General features: G+C 35.2%; 1 protein-coding gene across 16 annotated transcripts in view; it reads right to left on the bottom strand.

Moving 5' to 3' along the window:
* The window catches only part of adgrl2a (adhesion G protein-coupled receptor L2a), a 141,827-nt gene that overhangs the window by 63,083 nt on the left and 58,427 nt on the right, over positions 1-20,317 (bottom strand). For all 16 annotated transcript variants that reach the window (XR_010521056.2, XR_010521055.2, XR_010521058.2 and 13 more), the window contains exons 3-4: positions 18,052-18,265; positions 6,441-6,550 (exon numbers count right to left, since the gene is read on the bottom strand). Coding sequence is in view for 12 of the 16 variants with exons in the window: in XM_065241898.2 (XP_065097970.1) it covers positions 6,441-6,550; positions 18,052-18,265 (324 nt within the window). In the remaining 4 variants the exon portion in view is untranslated. The remainder of the gene's footprint in view (positions 1-6,440; positions 6,551-18,051; positions 18,266-20,317) is intronic.

Raw genomic sequence — 20,317 nt, 5'->3', positions numbered from 1 at the left:
TGACGGAAAGCTTTTCTGAAGCGTGGCCAACAGCCAATCACAGTGGCCACAACACATGCTCCGGTCTTGCATACACGTAATTGGCTGGCTCGCAATAGGTTTTTGCATAATATGATCTGATTGGCTGACGCATGCGTTGGTGATTGATATTTTGAGAAATGTTCAACTTCTGCCGTTAGCAACGGCAGTGACACGACATTGACGGATCCACAATTCAGTTTGACAAAGCATGACGTCACCCATTAAAAGTAAATGAGAAGCGTTAACACTTTCACCCCATGTGAATGTACGGTAAAGAAGTGAAAAAGTGAAATTTTGTGTTACTTAAAAACAGTGTTGGGGGTAACGCATTACAAGTATCGTGCATTACGTAATAATATTACTTTTCTGAAGTAACGCATTACTTTAATGTACCCATTAAAATTTTAGTTACTTTTTTAAAAAAGCAATGCAAGTTACTTTTTTAGTTTAATTAATTTGATTTAAAAAAAAAAAATGTACTAAATTAAACTAAACGTAGTCACATTATGCACTCTATGCGTACACGGCTCTCCTGATTTTGCCAAGTGGTTGATGTCCTCAGGACAACATTATGTTGACCCTGGGACAACATTTCAATCAACCAATCAGATTTCAGAAATAAGTTTACAGTTTGTTTTAAATTTAAACTTACAACCAGGATTAGCTGTTTCTAGACTTATCATGTCCCTCTGATTTTAGCGTTTGGTTATGGTTAGGGTCGGGGGTTTAGGTTTTATTTAGAAAAATGTTGTCCTTGGGTCAACAAAATATGTTGCCCCGAGGACATCAACCACTAGGCAAAATCAGTTCGAGCATGCGTACACGCCTGTGTGGGAACAGTTTGAGTCAGAAACTGAGATGGCAGGCCAGAGCTCAACATTTTTTTTTTTTTTGAAAAATGCAATTTTTGAATACAAAACTTTTTTTGTCATAAAAAACACCTGCAAGGCCTGAAAGAGATCAAGCCTCAGCCAAGAAAAAGTAACGCAAAAGTAACTAAAAAGTAACTTAAGCATACTTTCCATGAAAAGTAAGTAAGTAACGCAATTAGTTACTTTTTTGGGGAGTAACTTAATATTGTAATGCATTACTTTTAAAAGTAACTTTCCCCAACACTGCTTAAAAAAAGAGCTGTCAAACAATTAATCACGAATAATCGCATACAAAATAAAAGTGTTGGCATTATATACAAGTGCATAACGTGTGTAATTATTATGTATGTATAAATACACACACATGTAAATGTTTCTTAAATACATACATGAATGTTTGTGTATTTATATATACATAATTACACACACATACATTATGCAAAAAAAACTTTTATTTTGTATGCGATTAATCGAGATTAATTTGTTTCACAGGCCTGCTATGATATCGAAATGAATGAAAGATCAATATTCCTTCCAGGCCAATTAATTTGCTCATATTTTCATTTCATTTGAACAATAATCATGTTATCCATCTGTCACCCTGTATCCCTATTTCAGTATTGTTAAATACCAATCTGCCTATCATTACTGCAGATGATATATATTATGATTGCTGTAAAATTGCCTGTTAGATTTGCTATTAGATTTATTAAAGCTGTTCGATTTGAGCTTCTGTTTGCGATTATGGCTATATTGTTTGGGATATAAGGCTAATGACACAAACACTTTTCGGCTACATAATATCTCTGTTGTCTAGAAATGTGTATCATTAAAGTCCGACCCGATACGCTGTCCTTATAAATCACTCCACAGTACCAACAGCAACATAAAGCTTAACAGACAGACATAAAGACAGACTGTCACCTCTTAAGAAAAACATTCTTCAGGTGAAATGTGTTTAAAAAGCATCACGATTTGACAAGCACGACGATGTATTACTCATATTATCGATCTACTAACAGTGTTTCTTTCAAAGGTAAATGTCCATAAAATACTAAACGCTGTGTTTTTGGTGTATGTCACTGTTCTGTACATCTTTGGTTTAGCATATGGGCGAATATGGGTCAAGATATCCAGGTCATATATTGTTTATAACATACAGATTATTAAAGCAACACTATGTAGTTTTTTTTACCTTTAAATAATGTCTCTAAAATTATTTCAGTGATAGAACAACTTTTAACTGGACAAATTGTACTGTTGCTGCAACCTGAGCAGCCTCCTAGCTGCTACAAGCACACTCTGAAAGTGGCGGTGGAGGGTAGAGGAAACACAGCTCCGCCCCTCCCCCTGCCTGCAGAAGAGTGTCTGATACCAGGAACTGTTGCGCTTTTCAACCACATGGGGGAGCTGTAAGTCATTTTTACATGGAAACTACATAGTGTTGCTTTAAGAGATTATAAGAATATATATTTTATTTTATTTTTTGTGAATTTTATAACATTATGCAGCACTTATACTTTGCACAAAAATACTGTATAGTATTGGTCCAAAATAGACATTATCTTTTTTTGATTCTGTGGCGAATTATTAACCCAGACATGATTTCATGATATTCACCCATATGTAGCAGATGTAAAACAGTGAGTAATCTAAAAATGGTGCAAGTTTGCATAATTGCATTAGTTTGCACCCACATTCCAATAAGACTCAATTTAGAGTGACTGTATAGCACAACAGAACAGAGTAGCTTTAAGCGTTAATATTTACATAATGTCGGTAAATATTGACGTTTATATAATATTTAACTCTTAACCTTTACTCTCTGCAGTTCTATTAATGAGGTAGCTTAAAAAACTAATGAAAGATGCTGTTTCGGTTACATGAGGAAAATCTATACTGAGTCAATAGCAATGTGCTTGAATCTCTGGCTGACTATTCAGTACAGTTAATGCTGGGGTAAATCCTGTTGTCTGAGACGCCGTGGGCCAAAGAACATCATGAACATTCCACTGTCGCCACCAAACAAGAGCAAAATAAGAAAATAACTTCAAGCTTCAAATGTCGCCAAGTTAAAAAAGCACCAGCCTGAGGGTCGCACGAAACGGTCTGGAGTCCTGGAGAATCAAAGTATGATTAGTAAATATGAACCAGCCTGAAAATGCCTGGAGGAGGTAATGTTAACGCATTAAGACATTAAGACATGAAACAACAACAACTCATTCGGTGAGAGAGGTGATTAAAATTGCAGGAGGAAAGCTGAAAAACACATAACCTTGTGAATCTATAGCTTTTAAAACTTTGATGTTTTCTTTTGAAATTTTTGACTTCTATAGCCAATACATACGAACTTAAATTAAACTAATTTAAAACCCCAAATTGTAGAGGGCCGTTGTTATAATTTTTTGGTTGGGAACAATTGTCTTTATGTGAAGCCTCTGGAAACGTTCTCCGAGAAGACGAGGTAATTCAATCAGAGAATAATATAACTATCTAATTGTTTAATGGAGCAAAACAATCCATACTCTTAATGTAATGGGAAATATGAGAATTAAAGAAGGCTGTTTGTTTGGAGTTTGTTCATGTTAGACCCACGCGAAGTCGTTTGTCTTTTTTGACAGTCATATCGTAGGATGGTTTCTTTTTGAGCCAACATAAGGATCCAGCGCTAACATGAAAACTCTTGCTGCTTATCAGCTGGCATGGGGTTGGCGTATCTTTACAAGCCCAAATAATTTTTAAAGGGCCAAAAGATTGCGAAGATTAAGCGATGGAGAACGTTCCTCTGCTTTATGTCTATTACAGTAATTAACGTCACTGGTTACTTAAGAGAAACATTCCTGCTTTCCAGCATGCTGTTTTACACTTGACTGCTGTTATTTAACTCTTAAAAACAATGTACATGTTCTGTATCATCACAAACATGCCTACAAGACTGAAAGCTGTGTGTATCAATAGAAAGAAGCAGTACATAGTCAGAAATGTGAATGATAGATTCGCATTTCCTGAAGGAAATGCCAGCGATTGCAAGGCAGCACAAGAAAAGTGCTCGGGTTTGAAGCAGGTTTAGTCTTTGGTTGTTTGGATATCAAAGCAAAGGCACTTTCTCATTGATGCAATTTTTTGCATGTAAAAGGCGCCTATATGGTTTAAAAAGATCAAACAAAGCAAGAAAAGATCAAAGACAATTCAGCATGTGAATTAAAGCAAGAAGGATCTATTTAGTATGCAAATATTACATTGATGGCATTCCTGATAAGACTGTGAATGGGAAGATTTTCAAGGTTTGGTCTTAAATTATTTGGAAAGTATACAAAAAGACGTATGACTAACGTCTATATAAAAAGTGTTTCATGCTAAATTGCAGAAAATTGTAGAAGGAAATGAGGAGCAAAAAAAATTATGTTCAATGTAGTGCTGCCTTGCAAGCACTCATAATAATAATAATAATAATAATAATAATAATAATAATAATAATAATAATAATAATAATAATAATAATTATAATAATAATAAAACAGTGACTTTAAAAAAGTATTAAAGGAATAGTCTACCCTTTTGCCATATTAAACTATGTTATTACCTCAACTTAGACGAATTAATACATATCTATCTTTTTTCAATGCGTGCACTGTACAGCGCGTTGTGAATGTGTGAGCATTTAGCCTAGCCCCATTCATTCCTATGGTACCAAACAGGGAAGCCACCAAACACTTCCGTGTTTTCCCTATTTAAAGACTGTTACATGAGGAGTTATACCAGTAAGTATGGTGCCACAAAATAAAACTTTTTTTTGGTACCATAGGAAAGAATGGGGCTAGGCTAAATGCTAACACATTCACAACGCGCTGTACAGTGCACGCATTGACAAAAGATAAGTATGTATTAATTTGTCTAGGTTGAGGTAATAACATACTTTAATATGGCAAAAGGTTAGACTATTCCTTTAACCCTTTACTGTCTGCAGTTTTATAGTTACTGATCAACAGAAAAGTATTATTTCATGTCAAGAGTAAAGTGCAAATATAGGTGTATAAGACTTTCTTCTTTCAGACAAGCATATAGTTATATTAAATAATTATTTAAAATTATGCAATTTATTTATATTTATTTATATTAAGCTTTTCAGCTTATAATGGCATTGGATAGTGCCCAATTTTTTAAGCTCCCAAAAGAACATCATCCATCAAATATATATATATATAGTTTTTTATTTAAATAAAATGTAAAAGGTGAAGCGCTTGTTTTTGGTAACATTGGGTCTCATTCACTAACCATGCGTACGCACAAATTTGTTTGTTAAATGTGCGTATGGATGTTTTAACTAACAAATTATTATTTAACAAAAACTTCCACACTAAAATTTATGCAAAAACGTAAGAACAACTCACCACACATTTGCAATAATCATAAACAAGTAAAAATAACCCTATAATATATATATATATATATGTGTGTGTGTGTGTGTGTGTGTGTGTGTGTGTGTGTGTGTGTGTATTATATATTTTATATATTTTTCGTTGTACATGATTATTGCAAACGTGTGGTCTTACGTTTTTGCTTACATTTAAAATTAATTTTAGTGTGAAAGTTTTTGTTAAATCATAATTTCTCAATATATCATAAATCATAAATCTAAATATTTTTCTACAAAAAACAATCAAGCTTTAAAAAATGGGGCACTACCCAATGCCATTATGACGCTGAAAAGGATAATATTTAATATAACTTTGTTTTTGTCTGAAATAAGAAAGTCATATAAAGTCATATACTAGGATGGCTTGAGGGTGAGTGAAATATTGGCAAATTTTTGGGTTACTATTCCTTTAAGTATTCATCCCCTTAAAGAAATAAGCTTTATTTTAATCTCATCAGACGAGAGAAACTTCTCACATGTGATATTTCTGTAACTGCAGTTTTGCTCTTATAGAGCTGTGACCGGTGTGCCACCCAACAGCAGGGTCACTTACTTTCTGAGGACAGCTGCTCGACATTGATTTACAGCTTTATTGCCTTTCCACTTCTTAAATATTGATTTTACTGCGCTCAATGGAAATTCAATGACTTCTTGTATCTATCACCTGCCATGTGCTTTAGACTTTAAGTCACAGTGCAAGTTCAATACCGACTCAAGTTAAAAGATATCCGTATGAGAACTAATTAAAACCCTGTGACTGCACAGAAATGATTTATATTTGCATTTATGGATCTAGCAGAACACAACTGTGTAAATATTTTCATCAGACCATGAGTTCCTGAAATCGAACCCATGACCTTTCGGTTGTTAGAGCAATGCTTTACAAGTTGAGCCAAGTAAAAAAATCTATTAAAGGATCTTTTCTGTTGATCAGGGGCAAAAAGACGAATTAGGTCTGTACTGTAATTCACCGTATATCAATACTGTAAAACACAAAACTTGCAAAGAGAGGGTCAATACTTTCTATCGGCACTGCAATATTATCAAGGAAAAACTACATATTGTAAGAAAGGCATTTAAAGGAACAAAGAGTCTTAACTAAAGCAGCAGTAAAAATGGTTTATACTTACTGTAGGGAACGCATTCATACTGGACTTCAAGGTACTTATACGTTCCTGGGCAGGGGTCAGGAAAAACATCTGGTCCAGTGATGACAATGCACTGTGTTCTGTTGTTACACCTGCAAGAAAGAGAGAAATACAATGAGACTGTGGGAGTCAAACATAAAAAACACATGATTCAGTTCAAAACAAGTTTACCAGACAGCATTTCCAGCCAAATGTTGATTACTGTGAAATATTTTATTATTTTAATTTTTTTCTCCCCCATTAAAGGTTGCAAAAACACAGATTGGAACTGCAGGTTAGAATACTTGCATTGGGACACTTGATAATTTATTTTCGCGTGACGTGTAAATTTAAACACATTGTGAGATATCACCACTAATATTTAAACAAAAAAAACTGGTTACAATGTAAAACACTTAATTATTCTGTTTTATGTAGTACTAACAAGAACAAAATCACCGCGTTAAGATGAAATGAAAATAGTATATTTATATAGTTTCATTAACTTTTACCTCGCACCAAAACAACACAAAATGCACTACATATGAATAAAACCGTAGTTTCATGGCACCAAATACTGCTGGTTTGATCTAATTTTTGACCATCAAACACTGATAGGCCTCCATCAGAGCCTGGGAATCTCTGTCAAGGATGTACCCAGATCAGGCTGTGGTCAGCGGGGTAAGTAAACAGTAACGTCCGCTGGTGCGTCTGGGTCTTGTCAGAATCTTTCTAAGCAAATGTTCAAATAGAAATGTCCATTTTTGTCATTTGATTTCAACACATATCATCGCTTTATCAGAGGCAGCAGAGTGACAAAAGTTACAGATTGCAGCTTTATAAAATAAATAAATAGATAGATCTGTGGTACCATTGCTCCACAAATATTGCTAAAGCTTAACTTGTTTCAAGCCCAGAACATCCTTTAAGCAGTCAGATGTTTACAGTCAAACCAAGAGTGACCGCTTCATCACAGACGTGAAGAGCTGACGGATGAAGCCCCAGCAACCCAAGAGCAGAAACCGCACGGAAGAAGCGGAGAATTAGCCGAGCGAATAGATGCCGGAGTGGCCCTTTTCAACTCAACGACAAAGATAAACAACCTCATCTATGAACATTCATACCTGCCAGAACATGAGTTATACATCTCTATGAATCCCCCCTGAGGCCAGGCTCATTGTGCCAATGATGGATTCACTTTCCCCGTATCGCCGTTTCACTGACTGAACTAAACGTCTCTCCGCTGCCTGTTTAACAGGAAGTCATGCAGAAGGCGGTTTATGTGGGCCCAAGGAACTAAATTTAAGCGCATCAATAAAATATAAAGCACATAAATGATCTCACGGCTTACAGACAGCAGCCTATAGAGGCAGAAGTCAGAATAGTAGCGGCGACGTCACCCATCAAACTCTCAATGTGTCTGTCTGAATCTATTAAGCTCACTGGACAGACACATACGAATGGTCGATCGTTTTTTTTTTTAAATAAAAGGGTTTCAACAGAACCAAAACATTGGAGAAAATTTCCACAAGAAACAATTCATTCTCTATATGAATGATTTATGTACTGGTGCTTCAAAAAATAAAAAATAAATGCTTCTTGATAAGACATCGGTTTAGAAGCTCAGGAACTACAAAGAACCACAAAGAAACTTTCTTTTTATTATTGTAAATACTTAAAGGATTTGAACCCTTTAATATTAAACTTTGGTTAGTTCTGGACCAGATTGGTGCTATACGGATATCAATGATTGTATGACTGAATGCAAATTGACCCGTGCTGTTACTGTTCTAAGGAACGTGGCTGAGATTTACTCCTGGCAGATGATAAAATGGGTTGGGAAAAATTGCATAAACATATAGGAGAAACTATACACTGTCAAAAATGGCTGTCCCCTTTAAAAAGTTCCTAATATGTACCATTTAGGTATATATAGGTATACATTAGGGGTGTAACGGCACATGTATTCGTACCACCCCGTTTCGGTACAGGGCTTTCGGCACGGTGCACATGTGCACCGAATGGCCGAATGCAATCTTTTGTGTGCGGAACATGTTTCCACACGAACATATTAAGTGGCGGAAGTCTTCGGTCAAACATGTAATATAATTCGGCCGCAAAAAGATTTTTATTTACTTAGTTGTGTGTTCATTTAATTGTTTCGTGTCCGCTTACGTGTCGCGCCAAAAAGCACATGTTAAACGCATGTCAACACGCTGTTTTGTTCTTTTAAAAGTGCGTGAGAGGTTGCGCGTCTTTCGTTGCTACACAATCATGAGACGCGCTTGCTGTGACAGCGAGAATAAGGAATGCGTGATCATATTTTTCATCTGCACCTCACCTCAATCATATCATTGTCACAATGCGATCGGTTAATCTGGTCAGGACAGAGAAGAGCTGTGACCCGGGCTTACGTATCTTTTACTCAGCTGCAGAGGAGTTTAATTCACAGCTTACATTGGCGACACAAGCAAAGATTAGGAGAAACGTGCAAAAGATAAAAGATGGCTATGTATGCAACTCACTCATCTCAATATGAGTGTATAATAACTATATCATCATGTTGCTTGCTATTCAGTTACACATAAAGCAGTAATATTATTTTATACAGAGATGGTATAACCAATTCAATACTGTGACTTAAAAAAAAATCCAAAATAAATCAAAACAGAAAAAAATTTTGGTAGCAAAAATGTAGGCTAATAGGTCATACTGTAAATGTATTCAGGAATTTAATTTGTTAGTTTAGTGCAAGGTTTTAGTAGAAAAAGTTTAAGAGAAGGTTAAGAAAAGATTTACCTACTGTTATAAAATAATGTAAAAAAGTATGTTTTTTTAGTGGAGAACTTTGCAGCAGTATTTTATTTATTATTCTTTTTTATTTTATATATATTTTATTTATTATATTTTAATAAAAAGTGTTTAAAAAAATTTAAACAAATTGTTAAAAAAAGTTTATAGTAATAAACAACCTGCAGTTTAATTTTTGCATTTTTTCCCCTTAATGTACCGAAAATTAACCGAACCGTGGCCTCAAAACCGAGGTATGCACCGAACCGTGATGTTTGCGTACCGTTACACCCCTAGTATACATTTGGAACAAATATGTACCTTTGAGACACTAATACTGTATGAACTCTTTATGGCGCTTTTCCATTGCAAAATACCCCACGGTTTGGTTTGGGTCTGGTCGAGATCAGCTCACCTCACTTTGGCTTGGTTAGCTTTTCTATCGATTATAATAACACTTCGCAGTGGGAGGGATTATAGGCGTGTCGTTATATTTGCGCTGCAGCTACTGCTGTGACATCATCTGAGAGCGTTGTTGTACATTCCCATACATTTATTTATTTCTCAGACCACCACAAAATTAAAACTGCCCATTGCGTTTATCGCGTTGTCTCACATGACAGTCTTTGTACAAACAGACTTGGCGTCAGTCGACGCGGTCCGCCAAGCCTCATTTAAGATGCATTTAAATATATATGGGGACGTGCGTGTCGCGAATGTTCCGCCACAAGCTGCAAGTCTGGAAAAAAACTGTTATTGTGTTCCTGATTCTTAACCTGTAGATATTTTTCATCGCTAAAAGGGAGTTTGGGAACTTTCAGCAAAGCAAAGATTACAACAGGTTTACTTGAGACAGCGCAAGCTAGCACGAAGGTAAAGCTAATCTTTTACATTATAGCGATGACGCTGGTAGTGACGATTCTCTCGGACCGATCAGTGATCTACAGTGTTTTCGCGTCACGTTTTGGTATTCGCTTGAAACCCAGATCGAGGTGGTGCTAAAAAAGTATTGGGTACTACGTACTGCACCCAGTGGAAAAGCTCCCAAAAGTAATCTGACCCGACCCAAACCAAACTAAACCATGGGGTACTATGCAATGGAAAAGCGCCAATAGCATGGGACCAATTTTTGACCATTTTTTCTGACAGTGTATATAAGGATCAAAAATATGGGGGGACTTTCTGACACAGGCAGCATCCCAGCATACGGGACAAAACTTTAGTACCAGCAAGCAGACGTCGTTCTGTGAAAAATGTAAAACTCTTGTCAAAAACGATCCCCATCCACAGACCGTAATACGTAAGGATCTACATCAGAAAATCTGCATTGTCTTGCAGTTTCTGTGAACACAGCAGGAGTTCACCGTCCTAGCCGAGAGACAGAAATCTATAAACAGAATCCGAAGGTCTTACAAGAATGAAAAGCTTCTGTTAGCACAGTCCAGGGGGTTGAATTACCTTGCCGGCGTTTCTCTGCTCTGGCCATAGGACATCACCTCTCTATATCTCAGCATGTAAACAAGATGATATATTTGTTTACATTCTATTTGCCAACATACAAACACAGCTTTTATTCTTTTGTGAATGTGGCGTAGCACGCAAAACAGAGTGCAGTTCAGTCCACAGCTGTGAATTCCCACTGGTCATGTTTGAAGATGAGGATTTATAAACAGACACAAGCTTTAATGGAGAAAAACACATCTCTCACGTGGGAGTTTCTTTATTAACGAGCCCTTGTATGTGATAACAGATGAGAATATCAGCATGTTTACCCATATAAATGAATAATGGAGCTAAAATTATAACGCACGGCCAAAGCTGGAGCCGTAATGTGCCGATTGGCCGTTTGGTAATTTGTAGTTGTTTAAGATTGAGACTGCACCTGATTCATATTTCATTGAGTCGCACTGTGCTGTTCATTTACATAATGTGCCATGTGAATAAATTATGACTGCAAATTACTTTAAAAAAGGAAAAAATAACAAATAACCTGTAGAGACTAAATAATGACACAGACTGGTGAAGCTTTGGTACTTTAAAAACGTGATTTTTTTAAGATGTGTTTAAGAAACCAGCTGATAACATTATTAGTATTTCTATCTATGATTACAATTTTTATTAAAAATGGATACTAATATGAAATCATTCAATATCAGCATCAGTCCAACAGTTACATAAAAACAACACAGTTGTGTATCACTGTGTGAAGTTTAAGCTGTCAAATTTTATACATATACACGGTTTGCTTGGTTTAATCATTTTAAACCAAGCAAAAAACATTTTTTTGTGGTTTTAGTCAATGTTTCATTGTTTCAAAGCAGCTTTACAAGAAACATGAAAAACACACAAAAAATATTAACCAGTCATGGGTAGCAATAGCCAACAATATGGGTCAAAATAATAACCAAAAATAATTTGGGTATATATTAAAGATCATGTTCCATGAAAATATTTTGTAAAATTCATGCATTGCATTTTTTGCGCACTCAGATTCCAGACTTTCACATAGTATCTCACACAAATATTGTCCTATCCTAACAAACCATACATCAATGCAGAGCTTATATATTAGCTTTCAGATAATGTATAAATCTCAAAAATAAAAATGACCCTTATGATTGGTTTTGTGGTCAGTGTCACGTATAGAATAGTACAATCTAAATTTTATTTTCCTCATAAATAGACAATAATACAACTAACTGGTACTGTATGTACTTTTTATTGACTATCAAACATGTAGTCAAGTAATATGATCAATAACAAGCATCATAATAAACTAGACACTCAAACTATCAACATCATGAAGTGCACCACACACCCACTTCTTTAAGATTGTAGCCGGACAATTACAAGAAACGCTAATAAAAGCGCTTGTCCATACCACAGTTTGTCACTGAAGCAAAAGAGCTAAATATGACATCCATGATAATATTTATTAAAGGTAAAGTGCTGTTATGCTTTGCATTTTCGATTTGGGAGGTTTTAATGTCGGTGGGGTCCACACAGAGGCGTCATGCCCATTCAAACTGAGGGGCACGTGCCCCCTGTGTTTTTTGAGCCAAATGAATTTTGCATGCAACCTCAAAATCAAAGAAGCGTCCATTAATCTGTTACTTGTCTTTTAATATGCAAAATATTATTAATTCAGTGCTGACTCCTTGTCACTTTACGGAGATTTTCGCCGTTTTGATTGTGTTTTGATCGTGTTACATTACTTTATTCTGGCGGCAGGCGCTGAAGTCAGCGTAGTTGCAGACGTCCTCAGCATTTGAGCGCGCTCAAGAGCTCTTTGTTGAAATAACTTAGAAATAATTTTATCTAAACATATTTTTTTAAATCGTTATTGAACATTAAAATCAATCGCGTGGCTATAGCTTATGTCATTTTCGTTGTTTATATACTTTATGGATTTAAAATGACATTAATTTCATATGATAATGCAGTTGTTGTTCAAAATGCATTAATGACACAATTAAACAAGTCATTAAACAAAACGTAAACAAACAAAAAATGCCATTTCAGATGTAAATATGATGCCAATATGTCATTATTTCGATTGAATAGTATTGTTTGAAATTTCTGTGAGCTGTGCACCCCCTTAAAAAAAATTGGTGCATGACGCCTCTGGGTCCACATGAGCTACAGGTACTGGTTAAAAAGGATGCGATGCATAAGATGCGATCAGGAAGACCTTTAATATGACTCCACCAGAGACTTATATAATAATTGTGATTATGCACATCTTATATCTTATATATGACTACCCTCTTTGCCATATTTATTTGGTTTAAACATGGTAGCAATGATGTAAATAAAATAAAATATGCTATTTATTGTTTTTCACCCATGTAACCTTTATAAATAACTCCTAGCCTAACTCAAATACATTTCAAATATTGTTAAAGTCAAGTAAATGGTCAGTAATAAAAAATTATCAAATTATGAACAATAGCACAAATAAATACAATAGAACAAACATACAAATAAAATAAAAAGTGCTGTTTATATTTTAGGTTGGTCTGTAGTTTTCAGGTAGAGAACAGAATAAAGTAATCAGATAATACTGCATAGTCTTAACTGTGTATATTGCATTAATCCTTATTAAAGTTTTTAAGTAAAGACAAGGACATTATGAGTTTCTTTGTTTGTGGTTTGATTAACATTAAAACAGCATCAGGTTTATACTCTAAAAAAGCTGGGTGTACTGTCACTTTAAATGCACAGATCCAATATATTACACACGCATTTTATTTCTCAACTGCTTATATACATTTAATGTGTAAAATACTTTTACTACTATAATCAGGGCATTTTGAGAGCATTTTGTTTTAAAATATCCACTCAAGTGCAAGAAAACAAACTCAGTTGGCATTTGCGCTCTGTCTTTAACATTTGCTTGCACTATCAAGCTGTCTGAAGCCTTGAGATGCGCATCGCGCTCGCGCTTCAGAGGTGCGCGCCTACAAAACGTATCAAACAACCCGCGAGTAAAGTATTGAAATCTTATTTATATTGGCCAATCGGCCCAGTGACTGTTGCATTTTGTTAACAACACAAATTAATTATCTTACCAATGATCCACAGAAAAATCCCTTAAAGTATGTTGCAGTAAATTAGGTAACTATATATATAAAAATTCCAGCATTGTTGGTATGCAAAAGCGCCTTTTAGAGCAGTGCCTGGTATGTGCACCTTATTGCATATATAAGTTATGTGATTATTGCATATGTGCCGTATAAGTTAAATGTTTTCATATATTGAGAATAATTTTTTGAACAAACTTTTTTTTTTATCATTGATTTCAAGTTTTTTGTGTCACTAATGTCTTGCCTTCGATTTCAGCACCGCTTCTATTGTTTTACCATGTTAACCCGAACAAACTTGTTTTTGTGAAACCTTTTGTTTGAACAGCGTGTGCTATCTGTAAAACGCTTGCCGCTCGGTTTGACATTTTATTATATGATGTAATGATGTTCGAACTTTTTAAAATGTGTCATTAATGGTCCATATACTTTTTTGGGGCCACTGTATTCTAAAATCTCATTGTCATAATGTTCCTGTTAGCCGACAGTTGGTGTTTGCTCTTCACACCGCTCTCACACATCAAGTGGTTTCACAGGACGCCCCTCATTAGACTGATGGCTCTCTCAAAAACCAAACTGAGACTCTCAGGATACGACAAACATTTGCGGATTGAATCTCACTCATTAAATGAAAACAAAAGTGCGGTGAGCTGCAAGGTGTTTCTGCAAGGTCTTCATGATCTGTGTGATGGTGTATTGATGGGAGATGATTAAAAATGCCCAAAGGAAAGAAACAGCACAAATGAGACCTATTTGAGATCTCAAATGGTTCTCTTGGACAGCTCATTGTGAAAACTTTTTACTTTTATTGTGAAGTCTAGTGCTGAGGTTTTTCTAATAAAGAAATGTACAGTACCTATTTGACGTGGTGGTGGGGATGTTGGATAAATTTGTACGATGTGAAACAAAGATTTCAATAATCAGATTATTACTGTTAGTATCCACATTTATTTTTGGGCTCTGGACTCTAAATGCAGCTTTAACAGTAAATAAGATCAATACATTTTTTTTGTTTTTGTTTATGAGCACATTAAGAAAACTAGAGTCGGATGATCATGTTTTTATAAAATTTACCATTGAAGATCAGGATTAAAAAACACTTTGCTTTGACTGTGTTTGTGTCAGTCAGTGATGTAGTCTTGATTGATCTATAAAAGCATCACATCAATCTTATCAAGTGTTTAATATTAATATGGAGGTTGAAGTCCCAATATCAAAGAAGGAAAAGATGCAAAGTTCAAATCTATATGTAAATCATTTACAAATGCAGTCAACAAAACCAAATTTTGATTTTAGGTATAAACAGATTAGCTTTGATCACTAGTTTCTGTCATATGCTTGTGATAATTACATTAAACAGGGCCGAGTTAATCACATTGAAAAGGGCAGAGCTCTAGCGAACCAGCGGCTCATCCAGTCATCCAAAACAAAATACACCAACAGATACAATCACATCAGACTATTACTGGAAAGTAATGTATGATGTACAGTACAATGCTGGCAGTCTCATACGAAAGCTAACACCGGTTCTGAATTAAACCATATTTCCTCTATCCGCTCCAGAAGCGAGCGACCCAAACCTCACATATCTAATTAAATCAGGCATCATGAACATTATTTAATACTTTATTACCAGGCCAACAACATTCCCAAAGCGCAGAATTCTTAAACAGGTGTAGCTGTTGTTTCTGGAAGCCGGTATTTATGGTGACTTATGAAAGCTTAATCTGCAACGCTTGAAGTATTCACTAACACCACATGTACAGTGAGAGCGTTGTACTGTGTGCTTACGCCGGTCTACTGAGAGCCATGCGGACGCCTCTGTCACGGATATTAATGGTATGAATACAGAACAAATTTCCTTTATACAGCTCTGCGGCCATTCCCACATGCAGGGTACTTAGCAGAGCAAGGACGACAGGAGAAACAGAAACTTTTCTTTGATTTGTTTCGGATCTGTTGCTAAGGGACGGGTGTAAGAAACTTGAATAGCATTTTGAAACATAGCTGTGCTCAATACAGTTATGAGGCAATATAACAGAATGAGGGGAAACAGTGCAGTGGCACAGCGGTTAAAGCGTGAGTTGCTGTTAAGCGACGGTGCACATGTGGGTGATTCAGGTTTGATTCTGGTCTGCAACATTGTCTGATTACATTATTGACTTTTGATTCCTTCCACATTAATTTTGTTATAAATTTAAGGGCCAAAAATGTAGTTTCACAAGTGTATCTGCCCATCTAGTTTTAACGAAATAATAATAACAGTAAACAAATGGTCTTAACGAAAATAATAATATTTAACTATTTTAGTCTTAATGAAAACATAGTAATAGTAAAAAATATTAACTCATCCTCGCCAGCCTTTTTTTTTTTTTTGGAAAAGTTGCCCGTCAGCTTACATTTTTAGATTTTCACAAAAGTTTCACAAAAATGCCTTTCAGGAAAATTTTCTTCTCAAAATATCTAAACATACAAATATATCAAATTAAAGAAAAGACCATCTGCTTTCAAACAAACAAAACAGGAAAAAAACTTTCATCTTATCTATTTTTATTCGCTTATAAACTCTTAAATATGGATATTTCTCTTGTTTTTTTTTTTTTTTTTTTTGCAAAAAGCTGAAATAATTGCATTTTTGTGAAGGAATTTTGTTAGAGATCAGAGTCAGAATGATTATCAAAACATACACAGAGTTTAAAATTAGCAAAAAAAATTTGCTTCAGTTTTTTTATAAATTGGGTAAGTAGCTATCTAGAGGTATGACAAATTAACATAAAACCTCATCAGGAACAGTTTTTTTTTTCATGCAAATGTTTATTCTTAATTGACAAGATAACTCGTCAATGGCGGGGTAAGAGTTAATAATAAACCGATTGATTTGGTTTGCTGTCACGATGCGTTTGCACCAGGGCTCAACGCAAATATTTTTTTATACTGGCCCAGTCGGGCCAGTGGTTCAGGTTTTCACTTGCCCTGCCAAAATTTTCACTGGCCCCAATAAAAAATTTCAGTGTCACATATTTAAAAAATATTTATAATAATTACATATATTATATTTATAAAATTAATTTAATTCAAAAGTCAAATATAATTGTATAAATATACAACAGACATGTTCCAATGAAAAAAGGCTTCCAACTTTTCTGCTTTACCTGTAAACTGACAGCAAATTGTGCAAAATATTGCATTGTTTCTTTCATCGTGTTTTACCCAAGTAAATGTTTGCTTCCGAGATGTAAAAAAAATATATATTGATAAAAAAAATATTCAGGTGACTGAGGGTGAAGCACTGGCCCAATTTGTGCAAATAACGTGGGGCGAATTGAGCGATTCAGGCGTTATCATCACATAACCCGTGATTCGCACGATTTGAAAAATTAGAAAAATAAAATAAAAAATTAGACAAATACTAGTGAAAGTTGGTAACTGTTCTTAGGTACTAAATGATTCCAAGGTACAAGAAAGGGGCAAATGCAAGAATTTGCTTCTGGTTGCTTAAACCCAAGTAAAAATCCACATTATTAAACACCTAATAGGCCTCGTCCCAAACCTGAATAACGCAACACGAGGCGTTTGCATCAGTTCATACCATAAAACCCTCCAAATAAATCAATACATTTTTTTTTAAAGTTTTCTACAAAATGAGCCAGTGTCGAGTGAGGGCTAAAATCTATTATTAATGCATCCGTGGCAGTGAAAGATTGTGAAGGCGATGGTGATTCATTATTTGACCAGAAAACTAACAAGATGAAAAGTGCACAACAATGCAATTTCACATCTGGACTCGTGCAGACCTGGGGAGGCAAATCCCTGCCTTGAGTTCCTGCGTAGATTAGCATCCACTTGAGATTCCTAATTGCCTGCAGCTGAATGGACTAATTGAGACGCCACACTTTCAAATCTATTTCCCCACGAATCTCTTATAATAAGCTGAGCGGAACTGTACGCCAGTCCCGGCAAACAGAATGCATCAAAGCCTGGCTCGTGCATCACTTCCTGTTTTAGTGCGAGCCTCCAGATGCACGACACAGTCTAGAAATCAAAAGACAGCGGATATGTGCATGTTCGGATTTGTTTGGTTTGGTTGCTCAGATGGTGAAATGAAATATTCTTCGTGTGTGGCACTAAAGATGCTCGTATTCATGAGCCGTGTAATCAGACAGGAGAAAATGAGAGAGCAGATGAGGTTTGAAGAGAGACTTTTGGAAAGAATAGGACAAATGCGATCTGACTGAACCTACCTTTGAGACATGATCTTGAACGCGTCTGGGAGATAGCAGTTGATGTTCTCCATTTGAAAGGGGTCAGCGTCACAGATCTTGTCGTCCGTGCGGCCGTAATTAGAGCTTTCAATCATGATGACATCACTTCCTGGACACCGCAGGTCGATGGGGTACCCCTCGCAAGACAGCTCACGCCTTACCAGACCAAATGGCATGGCTGCCCGACTAAACCCTGAAAGAGAGAGAGAGAGACACTTTAAACAAAATTATATACTGTACACAAAACATAGAAGTAAATCATGATATTCATGAGACTGAAAAGAGATCAGGGTTGATATCACAAAACATGTCTGGTCATTTTTACTATAAAATAAAATCAATAAAAAAAATATTTTGACGATATTCTGCATTTTGATAATATATGTGTGACAATGAAATACTGTACATGGACAAAAATCTCAATTATATGATGATATGGTTTAAAGATATATTTTGAAGTATTTCTATATTATGGTAGTATTTCTTGAATTGCCTATAAGTTTAGACAAAGCCTTGATCACTGCTGAACCAACAGATACATTCACATCATGACATTATTGGAAAGAAAGAACAAAAGATGTTAATAATAATAATAATAAATATTAATAATAACAATAATAATTATAATAATAACAATAATAACAATAATAATAATATAATTACAATTAAAAAATAAATTAAAAGTATTTCTTTCTCATGTTAGTTTTTGTTATTATTTATGCATAGTAATATTTCACTGCACAGTGAAATATTATAGTACAGCAAAATGAATTTATTGAGATGCATGATTGACAATAAAGGGAATTACAAACAATTTCTACTATAATACAGCTTACAATATAAGAATTTGAAGAGAAAGCCTCATTTTCATATAAATGCACGCCACAATGCAAAGCTTTATCCTACAGTATGCACCGATAAATGAAAACGGTTGACGCTGCTCTTTAGATTTTCCCAATACTTCAAGATATACACTAAATCAGTTTGTCTCAATTTAATATTTTAGATGGGCTCTAATACGAGTCAACACAAACTCAGATATTCAGTTTACCAAAATGAAACGAAAACAAATCAATATAACCCCAAGAAGATAATTATTTATGAACTGGAACGGGTTACGTGAGGTGGTTGCGTGTAGCTAACAATCCGATGTGGAGTTAAGAAAAAAAGCATACTGACAAAAATACTTCTCTCTGTTTTATGACGGGGTGAAAGAAACGAGACAAAAAGAGAAAGATACAGTCTGTAAAGAAATCAATATGTTAGCTGTCTCCTGCTAATGTGAAGAGCATCAGATGTCTGTGAACAGAGTGAAATGTAGGACCGTGCTCAGAACAGCATGTAAAGGGCATTTTCCCCATCACTGTAATGTCAAACACAGATAATCCACTTCCAACCAATCACAGACCCGCACCCTAAATACATCTCTATATTTAGAAATTAATCTCACAGGCAAAACAGAAATGCGCAAGAGAAATGATCAATTATATGCTATGACTGAAAATTGCATCTATTTATCTGGCCAGGTGTATATTTAAAAAATAGAGTAGCTATGCAAAATCCCATTTGCATTTGTGATAATGACATCACCATGCAATCACCACAAACACAAAAAACCCATCTAAAGTCATTTTTTACTGTTTTCTACATAAAATCATCCTATGTCATGCAAAGAACATTGTGTGAAAATATAACCTTGATTTCTTTAATATCGACTGAGTAAGATCATGTCAAAGATCGAAATCAATACAATTGATGCTCATAATCTCATTATTAGATTAAGAGACTTAAGCCTGAATTATCACAGAGAGGCTCACAAATATCCCGAACAAAATGTTGGATTGTTGGTGGATTCGTTTTCTATTTGCTTGCTGCATCCGTGCACCTGTAAATGGTGTTAAAATGAGTCTTGTTAGAATAATACATAACGTATTAGATAGATTCATAGCCTGAAAGAGAGACTGCCGTTTAATCTATATTTCCATCAGCAATGTGTATAAATGCATCCACATTAAGTAAAAATCCATCTAAAATCGTTCGGTGGGATTGATTTATTCAGGAAAGTGAAATTATGAAGTCAACATCTCGTCGTTGAATTTGGTCGATTCATGTTTTCAAATGAAGAGGAAAATAATCTGTCTGCTGAGAAGCTTCTCCTGTAATTATTCAGTCAGAACGCAGTCACAGTGCGTTTTATCCACTGCATTTCCCTCCCCGAGCTTGACATGCTGAGATTTTTCAAAGA

Source organism: Paramisgurnus dabryanus, chromosome 14 (assembly GCF_030506205.2).
Source record: "Paramisgurnus dabryanus chromosome 14, PD_genome_1.1, whole genome shotgun sequence".
NCBI lineage: Eukaryota > Metazoa > Chordata > Actinopteri > Cypriniformes > Cobitidae > Paramisgurnus > Paramisgurnus dabryanus.
Note: the sequence above shows the minus strand (reverse complement) of the source record. Positions and strands in the feature narration are given on the sequence as shown.